At 39.4% G+C, this 23228-nt stretch overlaps 1 protein-coding gene across 19 annotated transcripts in view; it reads right to left on the reverse strand.

Annotated features, from left to right (window-relative positions):
* Positions 1–23228, reverse strand: part of CELF2 (CUGBP Elav-like family member 2) — a 536651-nt gene that overhangs the window by 36919 nt on the left and 476504 nt on the right. For all 19 annotated transcript variants that reach the window (XM_079304437.1, XM_079304439.1, XM_079304441.1 and 16 more), the window contains 3 exons: positions 17264–17343; positions 12209–12367; positions 10018–10081 (listed from right to left, as the gene is read on the reverse strand). In XM_079304437.1, coding sequence (XP_079160563.1) covers positions 10018–10081; positions 12209–12367; positions 17264–17343 — 303 coding nt within the window. The remainder of the gene's footprint in view (positions 1–10017; positions 10082–12208; positions 12368–17263; positions 17344–23228) is intronic.

Consider the following 23228-nt stretch of genomic DNA (forward strand, 5'->3'; position numbering starts at 1 on the left):
TTCTAAGGGAAGTGTAGAATTAAAAGTCATTTAAACTCTGTGTGAAGCCCAGGCACAATATTATTTCCTGAAACAATGGGGGATGAAAAGATAACCAGCATTTAAAACACATTCAGGACAGGGTCATATAATTGGGATGAATAAAATTTGTTTGCCATGTCTCCCCTGAATATAACCACTAAGGTTACTCTGTGCAGTAGCCAATAATTGTGCTCAATTTCCTTTTGATGGTTCATTTCTAAAACCACAAATGCACTAAGTACATCAAATTAGTATCAGCCTGACCACAGAACCATCACTGAGACAGGGATTTTCAGGCTGTAAGCTCTGGACTATGATGCCAAGACTACTGAGTCAATCTGTCACTTTGTTATTTTAAAAAAATGTGGGGGAGATGCACCTTTATTTTAGGGAGAACCTTAAAGAAATTGAGGCATTTAAATGCAATTTAGATGGCAAGCAAAGGAGGAAAAAAATTAAAGACAGCTTTTGTGAAATGAAAAAAAAAAGATGATTAAGCAACAGCCAATGGCATATGTTTGCTTAAATCAGAGGGACAGGAGTTGGTCTCTCCAAAGAAATTCAAAAGAAAACACCTTTTACCTTGGACTACATAAAGTACTTGAGCACAGACTCTAAGGTGAAATACTTCAGTAAGAGTAAAATGCAGATATAAGATGGGTGCGAGCATTAACCAGACCAGACTAAAAGAGTTTTGTATCTCAAACAGGGGAGCTTAACAACAACTTGGACAAAATGAAAAAAGAGAGTTTAACTACAATACTTGGTAAGTATGTCTGAGAAGAAAAAAAGTTCAATGAAAGTTAGGTACTTGGTAGGAATTCAGAACTCCTACAATAATGGAGAGTAATATTACTTTCAAACACAGGTAATGCATACTCAGGTTAGTACAATCAATAATCTCAATAAAGAGGAATTCTTTCTGTCACACCATCACGGACTGTGAAATAAACCTTGATGTAAGCATCTATTTGTGAAAAAAGCCCCAAAATTAAATATAGCATGTTCCAACAGCCAGGCCAGGCCTCAGGTGAGCTGAGGTTCTAGGGTGGGCATCTCAGTCAATGCCCAAATTCAGTTTAGATGTTAGTGTTTCTGAAAATGTGACACAATTGCAATGGGACGAGTTAAGATTTTAATTGATCCAAAATATATCAACTCAGTCTGGAACTTGAACAAGACATTTGGAGAAATGACATGACCAAGAAAGCTCTTTAGGGTTTCTTTTGGAGACTAAAGACCATCTTCAAAGATAAGACTTTTCTCAAACATTACTAATCCAAGCGATTTTGGAAGACAGTTCAGATAGAGATTCAGGTATGCAAACAAGGGTTTTATTTTTAAAAATTACTTGTCTGACTTACTGGCTTGCCTTGGGTGTAAGTACTTTCTTCCCCACCAAAGATTTATCTTGCTTTGGTAGTAAGACTGCAGACTATTTCAAACAAGATTTTGAGGATGGAAATGACTTAAGCTGAGACCCAAATCTTTGTGAACAAAGCAGTCAGTAACCCTCATAATGAGATATGGAATTAATTTTCATCCTGGACTCATATTGGTCCTTAATTATAATTTACCTTCCTATTTCATAAGGAGAATAAGTAATTCAGCAAAGAATATCCAGCAAACATTGCTGATCTTCACTGAGGATGTATTTTCATGCCATTCTGTAACAAGGATTTGGGAAAACAGTGGGCTGCTCTCCTCCAGAGGAATGGCTTTCTATCACCCACTGTTTAGTTATTCATCAAAAGGATCAGTCATGATTTTTCTGTGTGAGGCTTTCTTTGGACTTTTAAATGGTATACATGGTAGGATTAAATAATTGTGATGAATACAGAATGGTTCTGGAGGACAGCCTAGGCCAGACAAGGTCAACAGGCAGCAGAGCAAACAACTGCTGTCTCTGCACTCATGAATCCCCTTGCACCTCTGTGGATACAAAACAAATACCATCATTGCCTCATTCCACAAAAATTTTTCTTTTTTTTTTTTTTTTTTTTTTTTTTTTTAATAGTGGGACATTTTCTGTATAAGCACAGGAAGAACTCATCAACTTGGCAAATGAGTTTCAATGCCCAAAGAAAATGAATTAACAAGAGCTTGATGGTGATGAATTGTCTCCCCACCCAATTTTTTTTACTGTAGCAGTGACTGTAAGACACTGGCCACAAAGCAGCCTAAAGATGATACAGGGCTTCAGCTTGGGTGTCTGCAGGAGAAAAACCTGCTGGCTGTCACACCTGAGTAAGAGAAGGGCAGCAAAGACCCCCACTGACCTGACCACCCAAATGTGAGTCCCAGCAAGGGCTCATGGCACACACTGCCACCCAGCATGCTCTAGAGCCCATTTTGTCAACAGTTTTATCACTTAATATGCATCCTCTTTAGGATCCTCTGTCTGTTCAGATCTGAAAAATGAGTCCTGTCATCACTGTTTCATGTTCCCCAGGCATTTTACCATCTCTTCTCCCTCATTATTGGTTTCTCCCATCAACTTGTCAGGAGTGTCAACATCCCACTTGCATGGACAAACTTGGAGGAGGGAAACCAAATGCTCTGAAGTCCCAGACCCCAAAAGTACTTTGCTTTCAAATAGGGATTTTTAGTTCAATTGAACCTCAGCTAAGGTAGAGTTCTGCAGTTCTGTGGGATGAATCTGCCCTCCCATTCTCTCCCCTTTCACACACACTCTTCACACATTTCACATCCTACAGTTTTTTCAAAACGCTCCCAAATCCCGCAACAGAGCTGGACAGTAAATGAGTAGATGGATTTTATTTGAAAGTGCTGCTCACTCAGCAAATGCACCTCTCTCTGAAGAAATGCAAATTGCTTAACGCTGAGGAACAGCCTCATAGGCAGAGCTGCACATGAAAAATGAATATCCTCCTGTAGAGAAAAAACCCTTCTGGGTAAGGAATAACTCTTGATCTTCATGATGGAGACAATGTTGGGAATTAAAGGGAAATGATTAAAAAACCCAGATTCACAATACAGTTTGATTCCATTTTTAATAACATGTATTTACCAATGTGCTATCAGCTTGGCAAATATTCAAGATCGCAAGGAAATTCAACTTTCATTTGGTTATTTGGCAGATTAAAAAAACAATTAAATTATGTACAAAACAGATGCACAGTATGCCTTGCTTGAAACTTAAGATTTTTTAAAAAATTATTTATAAGGATAGGGGCATGAAAATTTAATTTAATGTTCACCTTAGGTAATTTTGTGTCTTATTGTTCACAGCAATTACCATAAATCTACATATCAATAAGCGAGAACAGATGTCAGTTGTTACAAGTGCTTGCCAATCAGGCCTGTTAAAAAGTGACAGATGGATGGTGATAGAACATTCTCATAAGGCCTATTAGCACATTCACAGGAAATTTTTGTAGTGCTGCACAGTCACAGATGCAGTTCTGTGAAAACACGGGGAAATTTGAGAGCACGAGATTTACATTTTACAACTTCTTGTGCTGCCTCTGACACAAACTTTCATACAATGAAATAATTTGCCTCGTTTCAGTCACTGCAGCTTTTCTCCTGTGATAACTGCAAATTTGGAATTATTGGGTATTTGTAGAGGAGGGAATGGAGTCACAAGCCATTCCTGAAGACTTCTTAGGCCTCATCAGCTCTTGGGTTTCTAAAACCATAATAAAATCATATTAGAAAATAGCTGAGGCTTGCTTACTGCACAAATTCCCAAAAAAGGAAGGCACCAGCTACATTTAGTGGCACCATATGAAAGAAGAGTTTCAAAGTCAGTGGTGATTATCAGAACCAAATCTGATCGCTCATAAGTAGTTCCCACTGACTTGACTTCCTTTGCTTTGGAAATTTTATCCTTCTCAATTATTAGGATTTACTCCATCTGAATTAAATCCTGGCTGCAGCTTAAAAAATGTGGATTAAGGTAAAATTTATCAACTCTAGGCTAAAAAGCAACTATTTGCTAACACAGACAGCCATTTTGGATGATGATAGTAAAATGTGTATAAAGGTGTGGAGGGCAATTCCAACAGTATCTAAGAATTAAAATAGACAGGAGATCTAAGTGCCATCTCCATCAAACCACATATCCTCAGTGGCTACTTTTAGAAAAGCTGCTTATCTGAAAAGTGCTTGAGGTACCCTGACCTATTATTGTTTGATTGGGCAAAGACTTTAAAACAACTTTTAAGTCCACAATTGATTTTGTCCTGTATTTTAAGAGTATGTGCTTAAATCTGACTGCAGATTCACAGAATCACAGAATGGTTGAATTGGAAGGGGAACTTAAAGATCACCTAATTCCAACAGCCCTCAAGCCATTTTTTGACTTACGTAGGATTTCAGCCCATTTTCAGGTTATACATGCTGTAAACACATCCTGGCAAGAAAAGTGCTTTTGTCAATTGAAATTTCTTCAGTCCTAGTGGGAAGGATTCATCTGATCTATGTCCAAAAAGAAGTTACTCACTCAGGCTCTTGCTACAGTCAAAGAAGAGAAGAGGGGGTAATGAAATTGTCTGATCCTAAAAGAGAACAATTGACTCATAGAAAATTTGAGTTGGAAGGGACCATAAAGAACATTTATGGGAAGACCTGCTATGGGAAGGGCCACTTTCCATTAGTCCAGGTTGTTTAAAGTCCCACCTTTCAAGGGACATCTTTCACCAGACCAGTTTGTTCCAAGCCCTGTCTGACCTGGCCTCGAACACTTCCAGGGATGGGGCATTCCCAGCTCTCTGGGAAACCTGTGCCAGGGCCCCACCACCCTCACAGGGAAGAATTGCTCCCTAATATATGCAGTATTTTCCTAATATCCACAAAACAGATTAATCCCAACCTTGGTAGGATGCATCATTGCCTGGGAGTGACTCCCTCTTTGCTGACATTCCGGGGAGATGGGATCCCTTCTTTCCAAACTACTGAGGTCCAGTTGTACAAATTCCATCCCCAGAGTGACCAAGGCAATAAAAAGCCCCCTCAACCTCCATTTACTGGTTAAGGAAAGCCCATACTCTACAGATCTTGTGCCAAAACTTGCACATTGTGCACTTTTACCACCTGAATAAGCATATCTCCTAACTGCTGAGCACTGCTCTTTCCTCTCAAGGTGCCTCTCCTTCTCCTCTGAGAATGAGCAATGTCTGGATTGGGAACAGGCTCCCTTGCTGCAAACTCTGTCTCTCCAAAAATGCTAAACAGAGCTGTCTAGTTTATTAGTTAAAAGAAGGGGGGGTGGGGGGGGGGAAGCAAGCTAATTTTATGTGTTAAAATAACTAGGACTTTCAATGGAATTAGTGTTACAAAAGCTGAATATTTTTGGTCCCCAAGGTCAACATTTTCAAAACTGGTAGTTATCTTTAAGAAACAGCTATCTCCCTTGAGCTGGAAACAGTTTGTTGGTGACCTTTACTTTTAATATGATATCCCTAAAGAGGTCATAGCAGGAGAAATCCTCCTTCTGTATGGCTTTGCTGGAATGAAGCCATCCAAGAGTCAGAGGATATAAAGGATCCTTTGGCCAATGCAAAAGCATAGAGCTTTTGTGCAGATGGTCCTGGCTTCCAACTGGTCCCTCCAGATCCACTGAGCCAATCCAACAATTAGAGAAAAATATTCTGAAGGCAGAACCTCACAGACTTTCTCTCACCCATCTGCTCCTACAGACTCTGCAACAGGAGGAAATCTGGCTTGGGTAGTGGAAGAAGGGTGGAATGGGTAGAGCAGAGCTCAGAAAGGGCCAGAAGTTCAACCCAAAATGTAACCAAACTGTGAGAGAACTTGGAAAGGACTGGAAAAAATATATACATTGGAAAAATATAAAAAGTCCCAGCTGCAGAGGGCTTAGAGATCTGAAAGACAAAGAAAAACCCATGGTTTCTCCTCCTGTATAACTTCAGAAAGCAAAATACACTGTTATTCAATGAAATTAAGAGCCCTTTGTGTCTTTTATGACTACTGTACTTTTTTATGTCTTGAATAGTCACACATAAAAAAAACATTGCTGTATGAACCAATATTTGTTCCTGCCAAAACGTTTGACTTTAATGGACTGGAGAAAATCTTCCTAGTCTGTATAATGTTTAAACATAGAAAACATTGAAATATTTTCTACAACCATCCTAGCAATAGTAAACCTCCTTTTACACTGTCTGTATAGTAATTCCCAAGCTCTTAAACAGGCAGGTTGGCTTAAATAACTGCAGCTTTAAGGACCTGCTCCAGTGCCAGCCAAATTTAATTCAAACATTCAAGCAACATCAATCTCCTTTGAACTAAGCTTCCCATGCAATTTGTATGTATTTGTAGGAGGAGTTTTGTGTTTGCTTGAAAGGTTGGTATTGTTTAATGTAGCTTACATTGTCTTTTAAAGTAAGACAATCAAATCACATAATGTAATTCATCTACATTATTAGCCTTCCCCAAAGACAAAGTGCAGGCCAGACACTGAGGCTGGAGAGGCACATGAGAGGAGACACTGCCTTAAATTAGCATCAGAAGGTATCAGAGAAGGGGAGGAAAAGGGAGGAAGTGCTCACTATGAAATACACTCATAAGGATGCATGTCCTTGCATGTTTTATACAGGACAATGAAGCAGACTTTGGCAAGGTAGAATTAGTGCCTGTAATCAAGAGCAGGGGATTACTGTAATACCAAAGGCACCACTGCCAGCTCTCCCACCTTTATTACCAGTCTCAACATATTACATTGTTTTCTTTGGCTTGACTCGTGAAGAATGATTTCATGAAAATCTCATTTTTCAATAGAAGTGAGATAAAACTAAACTGCAGAATTTGGCATGGAATCTTAAAGCATGGAAAGGAAAATGGCAAGCTACAGCTTTTTTGTCTCTCAAAGTTCAGGATCTCATATTTTTGTTAAACCAGTTTAATGATTTGCTTGGACTTCACAAAATGCTGAATTCATAGCAGGGTCAGTTGGCTGCTATAGCAGGAACAGTGTTCACTTTCAGACCTGGTGCTGAGTGTTTAATGCCTGCATGTTAGTGAGTTCTTGAGAAAAATCCCCATTTTTCTTTAGACTGTATTCCCAGCTTACACAGAAACACACGAACAAGCAAACTCCAATACTCTTCAATCACAAACATCTAAAAATCCCACTCCCTTCACCAAAATCAAAGAACCACTGCTGCTGCAACAGAAGAATTACTTTAAACAGTCTAAGATATGGTATTAGGGAAAGGGAATTTAAAACTGCACACTGAAGAGCAGTGTCTTTGCTCTGCTAGCAAAGAAAATTGCTTTGATTTAAGAAATAATATCACTGAGCACAGCAAATAACTCTTCACATGTGCAGTGGGGTTTGTGCTGTTCTCCTTTTTTTCTATACAGAGACAACACCAGCTTTAGCAGTACAAATAAACACTTGCAGATGCAAAGGGCCCTAATTTTGTACAAGGGGGGGGGGGTAGCTATATCAGAACTCCTAACATAGCAAACCATGACTTCATCAAGATTTAAGCACGAAAGAGATGCTAGAGCCCTGACATGGAAGTAAGGGTGGAATTTCAATGGCTCATGTGGCTTTTGATCAAAGTTTTAGTGTCTGAATTACATGGTAAGCACACCCATCGACTTCAAGGATAAAAAAATTGCACCCCTCAAACATAAAGTTCAAAGAACTTGAAAGCTGCAATGACGGATCTTCTTTAGCACCTCACTCAATTGTGTCTGGATTTTATTCCTCACTTTGAAATGTTATATTAATAGGCAAACTATATGCAATATGGAATTACATATTAGATTCTTTTTTTTTGTGAAATGAACCTATACAGCTTAAATTAAAAAGACCTTCACAAATGTTCAAAGATAGCTTCAGCTGGTAATGCAAGCTTTTGCTGCAGACACAGGAGTACTTTCTATTCCTTTCACAAAACATCATATACAAATTGTTAATACCAGATGCACTGCATGACACAGTGCTGCCTGATTTCCAAGGAGAGGACATGAACTCTCAGTTCTAACAATAAAATAGTGCTTAGTTTTTGGCACTTTCATGTACAGATGCGGCTTGGAGAACAATTTAGTATCATTAATTTTACCTTGAACATTAAGATTTAAGAGTCACATTTTTTGGGGAAAGGAGTAAACATCAAGCAGTTTTAATAACATGAATATAAGATAAAGAATACATTTTTTCCAAGAGAGGCAGTCAGTCATCAAATTATCCCATAGATGAGTGCATTAGCAATCTAATTTGCAGTTGAAAAAAGTATATCCCTCGAGTAACAATGATGTGCCACTATGATTTCTTAAGATGACTTTCTCCTTAGTCTGAAGACCATATGATTTTCAGAGAATAAATCACATCCTGGATTGAAAGCCCATCCTGGAAATACTTGACTAAAATCCTTAGTTTCAACACAGTTCTTGAAAACAAAGCTGAAATTACACTAACAGTGAGAAATAGGCAACAAAAACTTCTAAAGTGCACATAATGTGATGGATATCACATTATTTTTCCTCAGTGTCCCAATTCTTTCATTTTGTAGACCTAACCAAATATGAAAACATTGAAATACAATCTTTGAGCTCAAAACCACCTCCAATACTGCCAAGTATAAAACTGTTGCTGAACCGCTCTGTTCTGTTTATCATATTAAGATACATTATTTTGATGGAAAAAATGCTAGATTGCAAGTGTAACATAATAGAACCAGCAAGCACTGCCAGCAGGTCTGAGGAAGAGCGAATAATTCAGAGATATTGTCATCTGTAGGCCAATTTATATTGTCAGACAGCAGGTTCACATTATTCTCTGATGTCACTGCAATAATGGCATAATATAACGATTGAGCAAAGAATACCTGTGGGGTATAGCTATACAGTGTGGGATATATATACTTGTTAAAGTATTCCAGGCCTCATTCAAAGCAGAACCAGAAGCAGCAAAAGATCAGGATTAAAAAAAAAAAAAAAAAGAATGAGAAATGGTGCTCATAAAGACTTCTGAATATTTTAGCCCTTGTTTTGTGATGATGAAGCAAGCATAATGCTGTATTTCATTGATTCAGTGGGCTCATGATTAAAATAAACTAATGTAGCAATTTAGGGGTTTTGTGATTCTTTCTTTTATTTTTTTTCCTTTAACAAGGAAAGAAAAAAAAAGCTTTTTAACAGTTCCTCACGGCAGGCATAATGTGCATCTGTGCTCTGATTTACAGCACATGCTGCCTTCTCTAGCATCATGTTAAGTTAGGATATCAGCATGGTAGGTCACACAGTGGGAATGACCTTTTGCTAATCACTACACATCAGTTACTACTGGCACACAGCTCATTACTAAGAAACCCTCCAACTAGCTGGCTTTCAAATCCGCTCACACTTTGATTCTTTTTTTCCTCTTTTCTTTCTTTCTCTTTTTTTCCTCCAGACTGAAGATTATACTTTTACATAAAATCTCTGTTGTGTAATTGTGCCAACTAGGGTTCCAAAGTCAAAAAGGCACCCAGTTAATTTTCCATGATTATAAAAGGAGGCTGAAAATTCATACTGAAGGTAGGCCTGTAATCTTGGGTTTCATTAAAAAGGTCAGAACATTTTTCCTCACCACGTATTATTAAAATGTTTGAGGGCTGCCATTAATTTGATTTTTCAGGACACAGAAATCTCACTGGAAATTAGAATGTAATCCTGTTGTTGCTTTCCTGACACTTTTCATAGGGCAGGATACGGCTGCAGGGACTAAGAGCTCTCCTGCCATTTACAATTGGTTACTTTGGCCAAATGGCAGGTGACTAATGCAAGACAAACTGTTTGCACAACCTGGGAGCACCGGGTTTAATTTCAGTTCTGAAAGAGGGGTGAAAGTGCTTCTATTGACGCTGAACCGTGAGCTGTCCCCTGCCAATACATCTGCCACGTTTAATACACAACATGCCCCCCACCCCCTGACAATGTGATTATTAGAGGTACAGAATTCAATAGCCTAGGAATACAAAACATAGCAGGAGCAAAATGAAAGGGTTTTTGACTCACCGGCCATTTGCTGAATGCCGCTGAAGGCACCCAAGTTACTGGAGGAAGTTGCTTGCTGCAGGAGCTGCAAATGAACAACACAACACAGCAATCTATCTGACAGCAATGCAACAAATGAAGATAACACCAAAATGAGCCATCATTTCGCATTTGGAATATTTCTGCTTTCCTTTACATTTCTATAGTCTCTTGCTTCTGTCTGCTGTCGGAATGAACATCCCTAGAGTCAATGCTGTAAATCCATATTAATGTCTAATCTCTATTAAGAAACACAGAGACACAAGGGAAACTCAATAACATGGCTGCTTTAAAACAATTAATCAATTTATTCTTTTTAACAACCAGGTGTTAAATCTATTTAAACCAACATAGTGTGACTAATTACAACCCTCTGTAGTCTAGTAGTTACCATAACTCATCTCTGTCAATCATGGTCCATTCTTCCCCACCCCTGCGAATTCAGTTTTTTCTTTATTATCTTTATGAATCAAGCATACAGATATTCATTAGACTGGTATTTGTATATATAGCAATTTAGCCCATCTCAGTATTAATTAGCCAACCTCAGTACTACTATATATATTTAATTGCTGGGTAAATTGCTGTTTATATCACTATACCAAAACACTGTATGCACACAAATGATGATTTATACATACACAATGCATATATATGAGCACATCCATTGCATAGAATTATAGGATGGTTTGGTTTGGAAGGGACCTTAAAGATCCTCCATTTTCAACACCCCTGTCACAGGCAGGGACACCTTCCATTAGACCAGGTTTATCAAAGCCCCCTCCAGCCTGGCCTTGAACACTTCCTGGGCTGGGGCAGCCTCAGCTTCTCTGGACAACCTGTGCCACTCTCTCACCCTCACAGGAAACAGTTTCTTCACTATCTCATCTAAACCTGCCCTCTCAGTTTAAAATCATTACCCCTTGTCCCATCATGAAATGCCCCTGTAGAAGGCCCTTTCTAGCTTTGTTGGAGGCCCCCTTCAGGTATGGAAAATCCTAAGAACAGAGGCTTCTGTTCTCCAGGCTGAACAGCCCCAACTCTTTCAGCCCTCTCTCCATAGCAGAAGTGCTCCAAGCCTCTGATCACCTTTGTGTCCTTCCTCTGGATTTGCTCCAACAGGTTCCTATCTTTCCTGTGCTGGGGACCCCAGGGCTGGATGCAGCACTGCAGGTGGGGTCTCACCAGAGCTGAGAAGAGAAGCAGAACCCCCTGCCTTGACCTGCTGCCCACAGTGCTGGGGATGCAGCCCAGGACATGTTTGACTTTCTTTCATTGATAAGTTGTGTTAAGCTTCTCATCCACCAATACTTCCAAGTTCTCCTCAGGGCTGCTCTTGGTCCATGCTCTGGTACTTGGATTTCCCTGATTCAGGGTCAGGACCTTGTCCTTGGCCTTGTACTTTGTGAGGTTATATTTGTCTCACTTGGAACCATGAGGAGCCCCCAGGTTATCCTAAAGCTCCTCAACCAGATCTCTCAACTCCAGAACCACAAAAGGCAGAGAGAGGCTCCCTCTCAGCTCTGATGAAGGGGAGGATCTCTTGGCCATCCAGGACTGAAGACATGTGGCAGTGGATTTCAGATTTTCCAGCAGGGGCAGCAGCTACCACGTTTCTCATCTTACAAATGGATCAAGGAAAAGACCATTTTAAATTTATGGCTTTTCCTGGCCACATTCACTTTCTGTATGAGGGGATATGAGCCATGCATGTTTAGCATTGACAGAACCATGTATTAAAGCAAAAGCCATTTCCAAATGAAAATGTGGAAATTTGATGATTGAACCACAACATTGTAGTTTAAAGGCTGCACCATATGACTATGGCCCCTACAGTGTTCAGCTGCCTATGTGTCCTCCCCTAAGGAAGAACTTAAATTTTATTCAAGCCATAAAAAACAGACTCTAACATTCAAAACCTCTAATAAAACTAATGGAATCAATATATATTTACAGTGGAGGGGTTGGAACTAGATGATCCTTAAGGTCCCTTCCAACCCAAGCCTTTTTATGAATCTATGATTTGTTTTGCAGATAAACACATGCAGAAGATGACACACTGTGTATCCTGGACAATTTAGCAATTTACTGCAGGGAGTTTAGGAGAACTGATTTACCATGGTCCTAAAATAAATACAGTATAGTACAGCCACCAGCTCTGAAATGAACTTACAGCTAGATATTGTGGTGTGAGTCCTCCAAGACCTGTGAGGTTTCCCCAAGTGGCAGTATTGAGCTGTTGCATCTGCTGAGCCAACTGCTGCTGCAAACGCCGCTGCTCCTTGTCCTTTTGGGTGTCAGCAAACTTCACCACGATTGGCGAAGAGCAGCCCTGTGGTTGGACAGATTGGGAGAGACAGAAGGGTTAAATCACACCGGGTCACCCTTGCCCTGTGAGCTCAGCCATGTCCTGTAGGGCCACTGGCACAAGCAGATTGTTCACCCTCTCTTTGTGACTGGTGTGTGTAGGACCGCAAGGAATAAGATTTTCAGGTTCATAGGAAAAGAGGCTATGGAGAAATTATTGATTCCCCAGCTCTTTTTATAAAGCACCTTTCCTCAGGCTCTCTTTTCCTTTAGCTATCAAAATTGCTGCCAGAGACAGCAAAGTGTACCAGTCCTCTTTAATTAAGCTTCACAGCTGATGAGACGGACACGATGCTTTGTGTGCAGTCTGTTTTCAGGGAACGCCAAAGGGAGAGGTGTCCAAGCTCGGTGCTGCCAGGGACCACACAGCCAACACTGCCCTGCCACGGCAGTCTGGCTGTGCCATCACACTCAGTGCAGCTGGTGTGGGCACCCTGAAGAGACTGGGAGCAGCAGATTGACCTCAGCAAGGCACTGGCCCTGCTCACTCCAAGGACCCCCAGCCAGTTCACCCACCTGCGTCCGCTCCCAGGCACGCTTTGTGTCAAGCACCCTTGAGATGGGAACAAAGGGCAGGATGCAGACCAAAAGGGACTAGCTCTGGTGATAGCAGCCCATTCCTGATTGCCACCACTTCTTCTATTGCTTCTATCAGCTTCTTGTTACATGGTATGGCAAGGCTGTAAGATGCCTTAGGAAATAGGGAAGCTGTAAGAAAGAGCAGCTAGAGGTCTGGTCTGCAGTCTATTCCTCAGTCATGGCTGAGGGACCCTTGGGAAGAAGTTGGAGGTCACAGACCAAATGGACTTTTGAGGGAAACTGGAATTTTGCTTGGACTTCAAATTAGGCATTTTTGGGCGAAGTCACTGAGACAATGAGACATGATTATGAAAGATGTCTCTGTTGATTTCTCTCTGTTTTTTCCCTGCTAAGAAATGTTTCATATTTCAACCTTTCAAGTCTTAATTTTTTTTTTTTTTTTTTCAGATCAAGAAAGCAAACTATATACTGCAATGATTCAGTTCTTCAAATTAATTCAAGCATTTTATGAGTCATCAAAGCTGTCAATCCATTTCATACTGCTTTTCAACTTCACAGCATCCAATGAACAACTCCACTTGCCATGCTTTGTTATACTAATTTCTTGTCTAACTTCAATGTGAACACAATGGCAGGAGTGGTAAGTGACTCAAGTCAAGAAGCACAGCAGTGCCTTAGCCAAAGTGTAGAGCGTGGGATTCAGAGCAGGGTTATACTTCACCTACTCTTCCCATGGTGCTCTCACAACACAGTGAACATCTCCAGAAAAGTTCCTGCTCTCAATTACTTACAAAAAGCAGCCATGCACCTTTTCTCTGAAAAACCTCACACTAGTTCAAGTGATAAAAATATTCCAAATCATCAGATGAAATGATGAAATAAACTGCAATAGTAATAACAATAATAGTAGTAATAATAATAATAATAATAATAACAATCTCTCTTATAAAGATCCCCCATGAACACTGTTCCTTTAGAATTATCTTAGAAAATCATTGCTTGTGGTTTATTATTCCACCTCCAAATCTTTTCCTGTGTGTTTCATTGTAAAAATGTCTTTCAGTGTTTCAGTGAGGAAGAAAGGAGATTCGTAACACTCCAGCAATCAAATAAAGATTATGAAGGAGTCGGCTTGTTACACACTTACCTCTCTCTAGTGATTTTTATACTAATATTAAAAATAAGATCATTTAGCAAAAAAGAAGAAAGAAAAAGGAGCTGGGGGTAGAGGATGTGAGAGATATTTTTCTGGTTTTGCTAATAAAAAAAAGCAAGCTCTTTCTGTCTTATAAGAGGTTTGATAACACTGGGCTAAGAACAACTGGAACTTACTGCCTTCTGCCTGGATGTACAGGAGAATTAAGTATATTTCCAAAGAAATAGAAATGAGTATCAAAGGAAGAAATATTAAATGGTTATTTGAGTTTTCAGTTTGGTAGTTCAGCATTCAACACTACAGCTGACATATTTATGAATGCTTAAATGTCAGTAAATTGTATAAAAACAATATCTCTGCAATTTATGAATCTATAATTCATTTTTTCACTGTCTGCTCTATATTTCATCACTTCATCATTTTCAAGAAAGCAAACATTCTGAAGACTGAGATTATATTTAGCAAGTGGCTCTATATGAGAAAAGGCTTGTTATTGTTGTATCAAATTTACTCCATGATAACAAATTAGTGTCTTCTACTGCTGCTGCATTTGAATGATTTAAACAAACAAACAAACAAAAAAACTCTACAGAAAAGAAATAGGAGAGCAAACACTTCAGAGTAGCAATTATATTTTAAAAATCAGTTGATTTAACCAGGTCAGTAAGTCAGGTGGAAAGAGCAGTAAGAGAATGCATTATTCTATGAGACGTGTTCATCTGAACTTAACAGCCTCATTGTTCTTTCTTAGCCCTCCTTGAAAATTCATCTTGGCCAGTGATGCATGCTAAAGAACTGAAAATAATAAAAACAGGGAAAAAAAAATCTGTAGTAATTGGGTTGAAATGCAATTGTGTACTACATATCTTCCCCTAATCCCACTTCTGTTTGAGAAAGAACATGAAACCAAAGTGTCCAAGGATGACTGTTTCAGGCTGAGGGTTGACATGTAACTCTAGTCAACCCAATTTAATTTTTCACTAGAAGAGTATTGGCAAAAGTGAGCAAATGTGGTTTGTTTTGCCTACAGGGTGATTCCTATTTGATGCAGTTCTATTTTCTAGTTTGAGAGGAAGCTTCCAGCACACACACACAAGGTGCATTTCTCTTCCTCATTCAATGGTTTCATATTTCCATGCCATTCAGGGCCATTTTCTTCCCAACAGCTGGTGCCTTCATATTTTTCTGTTGTGAGGTTGAGTCCCTCCTCCATGGAGAGGGAGGGTGCACAGCTTCTTTCCAAGAAGGGGCTCAGCCTAAGCTCAACTGATGCAAAGACCCAGATGTACAAAGGGCAGAATATTTGGAATTGCCTTGTCAATTTGGCGATCTCACTGATGGTGCCTCTAAAGATGTTGAGAAGGATTTTGATCCAAGAGTAACTATTCTACAGAACTAATTTTGTTAAGAGTATCCTGTTAAAATGCAGCCCCCTATGGAGTGCTGCATGAAACAGAGGAGTGGGAGAATTTGTCTGGGAGGTGTCATGTCTTTATTTTACTGTCTTCGGAAGTAGAGCTGTGCAAAATTCATTTTGCTAGATGGAAAAATACATTAAAACACATGGAAAATATAGGTAAAACACAGTATTATCAGTAAACATTTCCTTTTTACTTGGAATCAAACCCAGTAAAACATACAGATCTGAATTAATGGAGTTGTGCACGGCAGACAAATTACTACAGGTATTATTCCAGAGACTCAAAGTGGCAGCTTTTTCACAATATACTGTCAGACTGCATAGACTGTACAACAGCAGCTTTCTAGTAAAGATCATTTCATTTATTCTCATCTCATTGGCAGATTCTCAACTAAAACTGTATACCCAGGGTCTAAAAATGCATTGCACTGAAAAGAAAACACATCGATTATAAAAGAAGCTCAACCAAATTCAAACGTGATGTTTGGAAAGACAATAGCTTTGCAATGCTGATATCATTACTTGTACTGTACAGGAAACAGTTAGTGACATTTTCATGCACTGGCTTGAATTTTATCTTCTCTCCTCCTTGTCCTCTGTCCACCCTCCCACCCTGGAGTCCCCCCTTGGCTCGTTACACAAAGCAGCTCAACGACATGACGCAATAATGATTGTTTAGCACCCAGCATGCTTTGGGAGACTAGAGCATTGCAAAGGAAAATCACTGAGAGAAAAAAAAATAAAAAAATTGAAAGGTCCTGGTGGAAAAAGAAATAATAATAATAATAAAAATAAAAGAGAAACAAGTGCACATAACATCAATGCCACCTCTGAGAAAAATCATCACTACACGAAGATACAGTATACATAATACAGTATAACATGCACTCTCCAATGATAAGCTAGAAGATCCAGAGTAAGTAAAGATTTCATACTTGTGCGGTTTTTTGTGCAAAGTTCTGAAAGACCATGACAAAAATCACAGACTGAAAAAAGTTTTGAGATTGCCAGACAAGCTGTGGCATTTGATAACCACTCCAATGACCAGATCATTAGCCAGCAGCTAAAGTCACATTAAGTGAACCAGTTTAAAGTTTTGAGTTGCTCATCATGATAAAACGCGAGGCCATAGAGGCAGTTTGGAAAGGAATGAAGAGTGTTGCTGGTGAGGGGGCAGCCACAATGGTGCTCTGCAGGAAGTGCCACACTCCGATATGCTCTGTCATCATTAGCATTTTTATTGGCTACATGAAGAAGGCGAAAAAATATTAACTTAAAAAGAGATTCTATTTGCAGAAAAACACATGCACTAGTAACTCAGCGTGGCCATGTTAAATCTCTTGAGCTTTTTCTCAGAGCAGTGCAAACCACAACACTTAGAAATCTATTTAAAAGAAACTAAGATTTTTCTTTGGGGGGAACTTGTGTTAAAAATAGAGGTAATTTACTCATCAGAGATACTCTGAGTACGACTGAGGAGTGGTATTCACAGTTTTTTTATTTTCTGCTGAATGCCACTGAAAACAGGATTGAGAGCTGTGTTTGGATACCACACAGCAGCCTTACTGTGCTCTTTTAGGTGATGGAGAAAAATAAAGCTTCACAAAGACAGGTAGAGTGAGCTGGTAAAAAATTTAAATCTGTGATTGTCATGTGTCTGATCTGATCCAGGAGAGCATGGCTTTACCATTCGCAATCATTTGCACAAAGAAAACAAAGAAAGGGCAAATGATACAGTACTGTACCTCCATGGTCTGAGACTGGTGCATGGCTTTGATTGCATTCTGTGCCATTGCCCTTGTAGAAAATGTGACAAACGCACAGCCTGTGGGAACAAGGGGACAGGGAGCAGGAAAGACAAAAAACAACAAGACAAAAGGGTTGGACGCTTGTTAAACCAACACAGTCTACGAGAACGGCCACAAGACGACACTGTTCTCAGTAGTACATAAAAATAAACAACTTCTCTAGTTTATTTATTGACAGTGCTGACTTGCTAATCTGACCATAGATGAAAGAAAAAAAATTAGGTGGGGATGGGTGACAAGAAGGGATTTTGTTTAATTTTTTTGTTTGTTTTGCTTTGTTTTTCTTTTTTGCTTTGTTTGTTTGTTATGTTTTGTTATTGTTTTTGTTCTTCAGCCACAGGGTTTGAAATAAATAAGGTTTTTATGTAGCCTTTGGATTGCATAGTTAAATCTATTCAGACCATGCATTAACAATTGCTTGCTCTGGCTTTTGTGTAGGTAAACTGTGGATAGTGAATAGATGTCGGCATCACTGACAGCTGAACTGAGAATTTAATAAAGGGGTCCATAACATCACAAATTACTGTGATGCACCAAGAAGGATCATACAAATAAGAATGAGAAAAACTCCACTGTGCATCCTGTGACTATTTCTGAAACTACTCAGACAAAATTCAGTAATGTAGGTGGAATCTCAACATTTAAGAAGGTAACATTTTAAAATAAAAATCCTTATTGTATTTGTTTCTCTGAGTTCTAGGTACAAGTATAATTCTTTGATCTGTGAAAGCTATTGCCAGCTTGAACAATTCTGAAGCTATTTGCATGAATAACTGAAAAAAAAAATCACTCATTTTTTCCACTCTTCAGCCATTAAAATCATTATGAAAAGCCAGTAGGCTAATGCCTGGGCTATTTTTCCACCCTTTTACTATTGTCAGCCATACCTACACTGGGCATGGTGCAGGTCAACGTTTTCAGTGCATGACTCACTGCCCTTTTGGCTAATAAAAACATTGCCTCCTGAGATTTACATTTTATTCTTCATGCACCCCTGGGCATCTTAAAGAAAAAGACTGTGAAATTAATGCAGATTCAGGCTGATTTTGTAATAATACCATGGCACACTAAAAGCTTAGCTAAAGCAACACAGACTTATTTCACTTGTGATCTCTAATGACTTTAAAAGTGCATTGATTTTCAGCTCCCTTAGCCTTGCACAGTTTGAACTTAGGTTTCAGAGAATAATTTAGTGTTCCACTCAATTTCCTCAAAACATTATTATTATTACTACTTAAAAGATTTCCAAATGAAGCAGATCTAAGCACTGAGAGGCTAAAGCATATTGTCATTTTAGAGCTAATGCATGAAAGCTGCATTCTGGCATCAAAAATACAATATTGTTGCCCCTGTGGCCAATGGGCAAAATAAACCATTTTTCAATCCAGCAATCAACAGATTGTTTGGTTTATGCAAATCAATTTGAGGCATAGAATACCTTTTCTTTTTTAGCTCTGTGTGTACCTGGTAAGATTATCAAGTCAAGACTGTATTCACATTTTAATCAAACAACAGTAAGAGAAAGCAATGCCTGATCATTACCCAAAAGCACTACATCTAGTCATGAAAATAAAGTCAATGCATTTTTGCATCATGCGGTATTTCTTTTTTTTCTCTTTAATGTAAAGGCCCTTGATTCCAGAGAACCTAAGCTGGCTTATGTAGCTCTGGCTGATAGATGAGCATCATAAAATCAGAAATCAGAATTCTTTTACCCACACTTCACCACAGCATTGTGACTCCGTATTTCTTAGGTAACAAAATAGCTGATGATGTCTCACTACTGTTTAGCCACACTACATAATGCTGTACCAGTCTTGTTCAGCAACTAATTTCTGTCAAAGAATATGGTGTAACAAACCAGCTTTCTGTACAGAAATCTAGACAAAATGTGCAGTAGAAGGGTAAATAATCAACAGTACTTCTCCTAGATTCCATATTGCTGCTGTGCACTAAAATTAAAGAGGCACAAATTTACCATCTCAAGGTAGTATTTCTTAACACCAATTTCTTATTAGCATTGTTCTTTTCTTGCAAATTCAGTGGGGGATGAGCATAAATAAGAGATATACTGGAGGGCAGGCAAGGAACCCCATACAGAGCCTTGAATAATATTGTTGATAATGGTCAAGAAACTGCTTCATTCATTTCTTTAGCTCTCACTATCCAGGAGTGTGTACTATAGTGACAATTACTGGATGGAGGTTTCAAATGCATGAGAAGCATGTAAAATGTCAACAAAAATCAGTAAGACACAGTTTATGCATTTATCACAATTTCTCCCCAGCAGTTCTGCTGTTAAGTAACTTACTGAGAGATGTTGCGATTAGCAGGTCTCAAAAGAAATGTGAATCAGCAGAGAAATAAGGCTGCATTCCTCTCAAGATAAAGACTCCCCCTTCCCTCCCTTAAGATTTCTCTCTTTTTAACCACAGGACTCAGCTGTTGGGTACTTTCTGCAAAGCCTCACTCCTCACTCCTCAGCCCAAAACCATTTGCATGGGTCTCGTTGCCTTTGTCATGGAGCAAAAAGACCTTTGTAGCAGATCTCTGTACTAATTTGAAAGAAACTTGTTCTTTGGGCAAGGGGAATGCCTGATGAATGAGGTTATGCATCTTGAATTTGAGCATTTGGAAGCAGCATTCCACAGAGAGGATGGGGCTGCATTTTAATTAGGGTTTGCCAGCCAGAGGCTACAAGGTTAAGTCCCCTTGTTATCTCCCTTCAGCAGGCCATTTCCCACCGATGGACAGTGGCCATTTCCACAGTAAATTTCCAATTTACCTCAATAACCTGGCAAAAATTCAGTAGACAATGTTATTTCTAAATTACTTGAAAATCCAGACTTTAAGAGGTTGCCATTAAGTGCCCCAATTAAACGTTTGTTAATTTAAGCATCCTTCCAAACATTGCTACATGTAGTCACATTCAAGGTTTATTTTTCAGCTACCAAACCTGGACACTCACACACAACATTTGTATATTTATTATGTGTGCATATATATTTTATTGTGCATGGAATATGGGATCATATATATTTTATTATGCGTGAACTGTGGATGCCTTTCCTTCATGATCAGACTGCCACCCTGGAAGGGAGTTCAGCCTGTGTCATAGGATTTGGTCTATTTAACTCAATCACTTTGCATTTACAATTTAGGTGTTCAGAAAAGCTGTTCTTCTGAAATGTTCTTCTTCAGTATTTACTGCCATGGTCAATGATTTTCCTCCATGGGGGGACACATATGCTTGAGGAGGATGGTTTAGTTGGGCACCCAGACTTCCATCAGAAGTTGGTGTCCAAGGACACTGGATTTCATTTCTTTCTGTTTCTGAAGGGTTGGGGAAACCCTTTCAGCACAGTCTCAGTGTGTCACACGGGTGCAGGTGCTCTTTTGGGAACACACTGCCAGCCTTAGGACCGTAAATCACAATTATAAGAGGACAGGACTAATCAGATTTCATGCCTCATGGTGCAAGGAAACAAGAAAGATTTCCATGGCCTCTTACCTCATCCTATGAAACACGGCATTGACTGGCATGGCACAGAACAAGGTCTTGCAGACCCACAGCTACAAGCAAACTATTTCTGGTCCTGATACTCAATTATTCCCTTCTCACTGGAGCTGTGGAGCTCTCTGGGAGGGAAAATATGGAGGGGATATTTCTATAGCTAATGCCTTGAAATAATGTTATTTTCTCCAACCAGCTACCTATTTACACCAAAAAATATTGTTTTGTAAAAGCAGCCAACCTACAAGACACCTTGCACTTATTTATCAGCTCTGATTTAAGAATGTCAGGGATCACTGACAGAAAGAAAAAAGGGAAGGAGAAAGAAGATGTAAGAATTTTAGCTGCTTCTCCAAGGCTGCCTTCTTACCCCCTAGAGCAGATAAATGAGTGACTGGGGAAAGACTGCTGGAAGTAATTTCCTTCTGCAGGCAGAATTGGAATAAGGCACCCAGCCCTGGCATGGGAGAAATTTTGGAGCCCATTATCACATCTGCCACATTGGCTGAGAGAACATCTAAACTCACAGGGTTACTCCTTACCCTTCTCCCACCACAAACTGAAAGAGAATTCTTAAAAAGCAATGAAATGTGAGAGGCTGATCCTGGCCATCCCAAACCTAGGGCTTGCTGCTTGAGTGACTGAATATTTGAAATATTTAAGAAAGCTCAGCCCTGGCCCACTTCAGCTCCTGCTTCATGTGATTCTTCTCAGGCTTTCCTAAAAGTGTTGAGAAACATTCATTAAGCAGTTCTTGCATAGCCTAACACAAAATCAACACCTGTGAGCTGCAGGTGAAGCAGAACATTTTTAGGTATGGAAGCTTCAGGTAAGGTTCATACCTAGACAAGAAACCTCCCTCATGAAACCACCACAGTCTACCAGAGGTAATGAAGCCAAAGGGAGATGCAAAATGCAGAGACATTGTTTGGAAGTCTAAAAACATGGTTTTGACACAGAAGAAGACCCAAGAGGTTTTCAAAGCCACCCAAGCAACCACAGTGCTGTGAGCACTGGAGCACTGGCTGCACAGCTGGTGCTGCAATGGTTGCGCCACAGCTTCCCAGTACACTGCAAACAAGTTTTTATTCAATTTCTGTGAAGAAACAAAAGGGAAAAGCTGCCAAATACTCCTCCTGCAAGGAGTAGTTGGGATCCTCTGAGATGAAAGCTTCTATTTAAAGAAAAGGCTTGAATAAAAAGCTATGGAAATTGAAGTGGCATAAAATAAGCTCTAGTTGGGTTAAAATGTTTCTAGCTGAGCTTGCCATTAGACTTTTCCCTTTTCCCTTTTCCCTTTTCCTTTTCCTTTACCTTTTCCTTTTCCCTTTTCCTTTTCCTTTGTAATACATTCCAGTCTGAAAGAAGGAGCATCCTGGAAAAAAGCCTTCTAATGAAGACATCACACAAAAATTTGTCTTGATAGCTAAAATACATTTCATCTACAAACTAAATTGTACATCAAATTGTTTACTGTAGTGATATTTGGTTGTTGAGTATTACCTAAGACAAACAATGACAGGTCTGAGACCCAGTGCAACAATTCAGTCTAAAGAAAATTATTTGAAAAAGCCAGAGTGAAGCTCTTCAGTTGATGCATAACAGGCACATAAAGGTAACAAGAGGCACATACTGTAACCATGCCTCAGCTCTTCAGGTCTACTGACGTGAGTATTGACCAGATGACAGCTTGTAGATTTTAAATTTCCTGAAGCTCATGGTTCCCTCGAAGCATTTCTAATTGGACATTCAATTACCCACCCTGCAAAGTACAGACTTCAGTAAGTGGAATTTACACAAAGCTAGAATTAAATGGGTACCAAAGACCATATTCTCTAACTGTGCCTCGATGATCCTCTTGTTGGAATAAAGCCTCTTGAAAATTATGTCATTTCAGGATTGCCTCTTGGGAGGGATTGTTGCAAAACTGCAGTAATGGAAATCTGAGATGTAGTTACTGGCCAAAGGCCAGCAGAGACATTGGTCAGTTGGATGTGTTTCTTCCCTCCCAGCTGCAAAAGAGTTTCAGCAAGGGAAAACAAAATTAAATGTGCCATAATGATTGGAAAAAGTGAAAATGTTACCACATTGCAGCAAAAGGAATAAGGCATGGAGGTGCTTCTGAAGAGCCACTGAAAACACAGCACTTCCATTGTCCTTGCTTCCCACCACTTACTGACACTCAATTCAGAAGGTGACCCCTAATCCAGGGTGTTCCCACAGCTGGCACTTTGTGTTACTTTAGCTCAGAAAGGAGCAGTAAATATCCAGAGGAAAGAAAACCCCAGCACAAAAGTCTCCTCACCTATCCTTCCCTACAATTAATTGTGATGCAAATACTAATTTTCTTTTACTAATTCATCAAGAAAACCCCTTGAATCTGAAAGT

Source organism: Erithacus rubecula, assembly GCF_903797595.1.
Source record: "Erithacus rubecula genome assembly, chromosome: 4".
NCBI classification, from domain to species: Eukaryota; Metazoa; Chordata; class Aves; order Passeriformes; family Muscicapidae; genus Erithacus; species Erithacus rubecula.